This window comes from Drosophila pseudoobscura, chromosome 3 (assembly GCF_009870125.1).
Source record: "Drosophila pseudoobscura strain MV-25-SWS-2005 chromosome 3, UCI_Dpse_MV25, whole genome shotgun sequence".
In the NCBI taxonomy this organism is placed as follows: domain Eukaryota; kingdom Metazoa; phylum Arthropoda; class Insecta; order Diptera; family Drosophilidae; genus Drosophila; species Drosophila pseudoobscura.
This window is the reverse complement of record NC_046680.1, coordinates 8777326-8783817: the sequence shown is the minus strand read 5'-3', so window position 1 is coordinate 8783817 and position 6492 is coordinate 8777326. Positions and strand designations below refer to the sequence as shown.

At 46.7% G+C, this 6492-nt stretch overlaps 1 protein-coding gene across 1 annotated transcript; it reads left to right on the top strand.

Moving 5' to 3' along the window:
- The first annotated feature begins 1902 nt into the window (after window positions 1-1902).
- LOC6898310 (facilitated trehalose transporter Tret1-like) lies at window positions 1903-3652 on the top strand. Its single transcript, XM_002138336.3, has 6 exons — window positions 1903-2014; window positions 2070-2299; window positions 2358-2488; window positions 2549-2886; window positions 2964-3376; window positions 3434-3652. Exons 1-6 carry the CDS (start codon window positions 1945-1947, stop codon window positions 3632-3634), a joined length of 1383 nt encoding a protein of 460 aa, XP_002138372.2. The 5' UTR covers window positions 1903-1944; the 3' UTR covers window positions 3635-3652.
- Window positions 3653-6492: the final 2840 nt, after the last annotated feature.

The window sequence follows — 6492 nt, the reverse complement described above, 5'->3', positions numbered from 1 at the left end:
TGCCACACAACACTCGTGCCACGAAGTAAACGGAAGGCAGTGTGAAACCTATTGCAGTCCGTTTGTGTTGGCCACATATTGGGTGACAATAAATGCTCAAATCATGCACACAGAAACAGAAGGGATAGATACTCGTGTGTAGCTAATGCTGTCCATCCCCGGGGGTGTCCTTGGCATCGCCTTTGGCAATATAAAGTGGCCATAATATGGTTGAGCTCGTGTCTTTTTACGACTCGAATGTGAACGATTATGGCGGTGTGTGGAGGTATGTTAACGCATCCTATTCTGTGCTCTCCCCACCCATCGGCCATCTGGCGTCAGAGCCAGAAAAATGCAATATCTATATGTGCCAGAGCCAGGGAAACTTGCACGCAGAACAGCTGCCATATCTTGTCAGATTTCCCTGTCTGAGGTGAACATGACAGGCCGAGCCATGACGACGTCGTCGTCGTCGATGCCTGCAGGACGTGCCAAGGATAACGCCAACCGAAACCCTATCCGACATTACCACAGTGGCTGTTCCAGGGGGGATGCACTTTAAACAGAGGGGGGGAGGACTATTCTGCTGGTGTGCCTCGGACAGGGGAAGGCGGACTGATGGGAGGAGTAATAGGAGGAGTTGTTGGTCAGTTAACAAATCCAATCAACGCTGCGTATACTTGATATGCAAACACTTCATCCCCCGCCCCCAGAACCAACCCCACACGAAGGGAAACTTTCGCCGTTACGCCATTGCTTTCTCCCCCTCTCTCTGCTGTGTTGCTTCCGCCAAATTAGTTTGGCAAACATCAAACAGAAACAGAAGCAGAAGCAGACGCCCAATAAAAGCAACAAGCGCCAGCGAACAAACCAACAAAAAAGAAATATTTATATACTCCACATATGAGGGAGAGGGATGTGTGGGGGAATAATTCAATTCAAGCAGAAGCTGCAATTCTGAAACCTCTTCTGGTAAAAAGTTTCCAAAAACTGTGGCATTTTCTTTCCCTATTCTGGCCGTACAAATCATTGATTGAACCATCAAATACTCGTGTGTTTTTGTCATTGATTTTGAGACATAAATATTGTATGTAGTCGTATGTATTGTGTGTACACTTCTAAAGAACCAATAACAAAAAAAACATACAATTTCAGTTTCAGTGAGCAAAGATTTTCGGCATAATCCTTGAGGCCCAACCAGCTGGAAAATGTGTTATTTTATGCCAAAAGGCAATTTCGTAAGGCAATTTCACACAAACTTTTACTGCACTGGCAGGAAGGAAATTTTAGGAAAATACATACATTTGAAATTTAAAATATTCCCCATAATCTGAGCAACCTTAAACACACCAAATGATCAAAGGAACCGAGAGTAACCTTTAACCAGATTAGACTCAGACTCCCGTTTGCACACAGAAAGCCTCCGGGCCTGCAGGCCTCTCAGCTGTAGGTTAAAGATACAATAATACCATGTCTGTCTGGCATTAAATCGACTTAATGGGAAATAATTACATTTTGATGTTTTAATTGAATTGATGGCAGGACTTGGGTGCGGCAGAAACGTGTCTGAGTAATCTATTGGAATATTAATGTTCATCAGTATTTCATTAATTAACGTGAAATTATTGTGAAAATGATTCTCCTCCAGCAGCACAGATGTTCAAGAATAATCCAAGTAACGAGTAACAAGTAAGATCTCTTTAAACCAACATCATAAAGATTTGCCTTTTAAACACACACAAGTCCAGACGGCCAGGCCCCCCTACTGAATTGCGCCATTCTCTGTTTATCTTGTGAAATGTCTGCTTCTTGGGATGAGCCTTATCTAAGTGTTGGAGAACCCTCCGATTTATCTTTAGGGTGTAATTTGTAACTTTGGGGCTAGTCTGTTGCCTTTTGCTGAATTGCATAAAGACATGGCCTGGCATTCGGTTTGAGTTGCTGTCACGCGAAAGACACACAAAAATGACAAAGATCCTGCAGAATTCCCTGCTGCAGCCAAGGACGCGCTACCAGGTGTTGGCCACGATGATCGGTGAGTGGAGGAATCGATGCGATTGTCCCCAATGTCTAATGTCTACTGTGTACAGTGAACATCATAACATTCGGCCATGGCCTGGGCGTGGGCTGGCTCTCGCCGACCCTGGCGAAAATCCAATCGCCGAGCTCCCCGCTGGACTTTGAGGTGAACATCGACGAGGTATCCTGGCTGGGCTCCATGATCGGTCTGGGCAGCTTGTGCGCCAATCTGACCATAGCCCTGCTCCTGGAACGAGCGGGCAGAAAGTTCTGCATTTACCTTCTGGCCGTGCCCTATGCGGTTCGTAGTCCTCTCGATTGTGGGGTTCCCCTAACAGAGATTCGATCCCTCCTTGCAGTGCCTCTGGATACTCGTTTACTTTGCCTCGAATGTTGGCTTTCTGTATGCCGCTCGATTCCTGTGCGGATTCACTGGAGGCGCGGCATTCGTTGTGTTTCCCATTTACATCAGCGAACTGGCGGATACCAGGTATTTCAGGTACCCCCCACTACGGAAGCTATAACTCTCTCTTTCGACTTTCGTGTACAGCATTCGAGGTGCTCTGTGTTCTATGGTGATGCTGTCCTACAACTTTGGTGTGCTGGCTGGCTTTGTATTGAGCACATATCTGCCTTATCATGTGGTACCCATGCTGGGCATTTGTCTGCCGATTGCTTACTTTTTGGCCAATCTAATGCTACCCGAAACGGCACCATATCTCCTGAGGCAGGGCCAGCTGAGTGCTGCCGAGATATCGTTTGATTATTACAAAAATCCAACAGACCGCAAAGCCAAACAGACAACCAAGTGCGATTTTGACGAGCTTCGAACAGCAGTCCTGGCCCAACAGTGCCAGAACTCGGAGCCTCTGAGTTACAAGGACCTGAGTAAGCAAACAGTTGGTGGGGGGGGGGGGGGGGGGGGGGCACTTTCGTATATTAAATCTCCCTTGGATTTCCTGCAGTTACCAGACCCGCCCTGAAGGCCTTTGGGGCAGCCGCTGTCCTCTGCCTGGGACTCGAGTGCTGTAACGTGTACAGCTTCATCAACTACATGTCCGATACCTTTGCCTCGTCCGGACTGGCCCTGGACGCCAACACTTCAACGATCATCATTGGGATAGTGCAAATATTCGGCGTCTATACATCGACCCTGATCGTGGACATTGTGGGACGACGGCTGCTCATGCTGATCTCAAATCTGGGCGTGGGCCTGGGATGCATTGCCTTCGGCTGCTTCACCTACTGTGCGGAGCAGTACGATCTCACGGCTTTCAATTGGCTGCCATTGGTGCTGATGATCGTCATCATTTATTTGGCAAACATTGGCCTAATCGCCCTCTTCTTCCTCCAGCTGGTGGAACTGTTTCCAGCCAAGGTAATACTTTCAATCCGACACGATTATGGTTTTTATATAGTTTGTGTCCCTATTTAGATACGCTCGCTGGCCACCTCCATATCGGTGGTGTGGATGAGTATCTTGATCTTTGCCACTTTGAAGCTCTTTCCTCTGATGATGTTCCACTGGGGCATATCGGTCACCATGTGGTTCTCCGGCGCCTGGTCCTTGTTCACTTTTATTTATTTACTATTCTTCTTGCCAGAAACTATGGGCAAGTCCATGATTGAAGATTAAGATTTCTACATTTATGTCTGCCCAAGCGCCTAGCAAAGAGCCCCTAGCAAAGATTACTTTTAAATGCCCAAGAGTCTGAGCTTCCTAAATCGTATAATTTCTCGTATGCAAATAGTACTATCCATGTCTACTAGATTGCAGAAAAGCTTTGCAATCAGCTCAATTTTTATAGCCAGAATGAGGCAAAAAAAAAGGTTACAGCTCTCCCGTCATTTGGCTGTTTGAACACCTGACTTTCGAACAGCATTAAGGCTAGAGAAGCAGCCTTTTCGTGGCACACTTTTAGGATCTATGGACAGGTAGAATCATTACTCAACAACTATTACTCTTTATCATTATTATAGCCAGAATGAGGCAATAAAGGTTCCAATCTCCTGTCATACGGCTGTCTTTTCGGGGCATACTTTTATGATCTATAGACAGGTAGCCTATATAGAAGCTGAGTCTTAAAACATTGTAAATTTGAGCAACCTCACAACTCCTGCAGACAAAATCCTAATTATTCTCACCTATGTATGAGCTCTTGGCAAATAGTTTATGATTTTCGCATTGAATTTAATAATATTCTGCAAATATTTTACCCAATTCAATTACAGTTTGCAAGAACAAAACTGAATTACGAGAGAAAACTTGCACTTGCACTTGCACAGAAAACCGAATCATAAAGTTTTGTGTAAATTTTCACAGGCGAAAATTCTGTTGGCCGTATAAATATTGGTCTTGGCCAAGTTGTCCGTTCGTTTTGGCCAGTCTGCGCTGTCTGTGCTGTCTGTGTCCTGTCCTGTCCTGTCTTTCTGTTGCTGCAACATATTGCATTTTAATGGGAATTTCATTTTCATTGTCAACACTTGTGTGAATTATGAAGGTGGGGCGGGGGGGGAGTCCCAACGTCAAGGATAAGTGGGCGAGGATACTCGCTCCCGCCTGGCACACAGTCGTAAATTCTGGCTCAAGATTAAAGCTCCTTGGGATGGTAGAGTGCCGCTGCCATTGGCAGCCACACAGGACATTTGACACTTTTCCGGCTTAATGAGGCACGAAGCTCCCATCTTAGACCCGTATCTGGTCTGACTTGGTCTGACTTGGGCTCCATGGGTTGCTCTCTGGGTGGGTGTCTGGCTGCCTGGCTCTATTGTCTTCTGGCCGCACATTTGCGGACGACGTGTGTCAACGCATTGTGCGGTGTAAATTGCTTGCTTCTATCAACCTTCCACCACCTAACCCCCTCCCTTACATAGTACTCCTGTCTTCTGTCTCCTTCTCTGCCCTCCGTTCCTCTCCTCTCCTCTGCTCGACGGGGCTAACCAATGCAGCACTTGTAAGCCACTCCCTCCATCGCTGCCATGCCATCGTTGACAAGTTGTGTGCATAAATTGCAACTGCCTCAGACCGTATACAAAACAAGTGAAGGATGCGACTGCTGCTGCTGCTGCTTTTTCTCCTACTTCTGTAGGTATGTATGTATGCACCTCCATGGTGGTGCTCCTGACTATGCATGAGACAGACAGGCGTATCCTTGACGCTTTCGGATTTTATTTGCTAGCTTAATAAAGGCATCAGCCACCGGCAGAAGAACCCACCGTCCTGAAGTTGCAATCCCAGCCCCATCCTGCCATCCTGCCATCCTGCCGCCCCTTGTTAGTCGTGTATGCCTGTCTGTGGGTTTTGTGGTGCACTTGCTTCCGGTTTGGCAATGTTGCATGATGCAGCGCTTAAATTGCTGCCACAATTACACATGTCGCCGTGTGTCCATGCCAGTGTCTGTATTTTTGTGACTCCTGCAGGGTCAATGCTGCCTTGACAGCCACACAACCAGCCACAGAACCAGCCCGCACTTCAGCTTTAAAGATGCACCTATTTTCGGTGAAAACCAGCAGATTCTTCTGCGAGACATACTAGGAGGAACTCCACTATGGAGGAAATTCAAGCCGCTGACAGCAGGAGCAGGTGAGAGAGAGCCTGGAGAGCCTCTTACTGCAGAGGAATCCTCTAAGAACCTCAAGAAAGTGGTTTTCTGCGATAAGCACATGTGCGATGATTTCTACCAAGATATGGCCACGTTTGTGGCAGGGACGCGGTATCTAGTTGAGTCCCCCAATAAGGGACAGCAGCTGGAATATAATGGAAGTCCTCGTCTGTATCAATGTTGGGCTGGTGCTCTTCGCGGTACCCATGGCTTTATACCAAAGTCCCAAGCGGGATGGTATCATGTCCTCCATGTCCCAAAAACTGAACGACCTGTACTCCCAGATATAAAAACGTACCAAAAATGTCGAAATAAACTGCTAAAAGGGGAATTTGTATGTTTTTCCAACTGAGTTTCCATCCAACTTAATTAACCCCAGATTTATGCACTCCACCGACCCCACCACACACTGCACACTGCACATCCCCCCTCATAATCCGCTAGTGTGGTCCAAAAAAAAACCCTCCATAATCCTAGTTCTGCCATTGTTTCTGTCTTTTGTTGATAATTACTTTTGATAACTTCGTACTCTCTCGCTCTCTCTCTCTCTCTTCCGCACCGCACACCGCATTCTCCCAGTATCGCTTACAGCTGTTTGCCCTGCTGTTGCTCCTTTCGCTCTCATGCATATGAGGGTCTTTAGGGGCCCCTGCCGCCCCCCCTACATACAGCCTTCTAGGGCTGCTGCTAAGTGCTTTGTGAGCCTTGAGGTAGGTCGAGTAAAAAACTGAAAAACCAAAAAAAAGTGCACAAGCAAAATAAAATTAAATGCTATGAATAATGCAATTAACGTTGACTAAAGTCGGAACGTGAGACCATGAAACATTATCCCGCGTAAAAGAGACGAAAGAACAAGTTTTTTTTCAGCTCCTGCAAGTGTTTCCCGATTTAA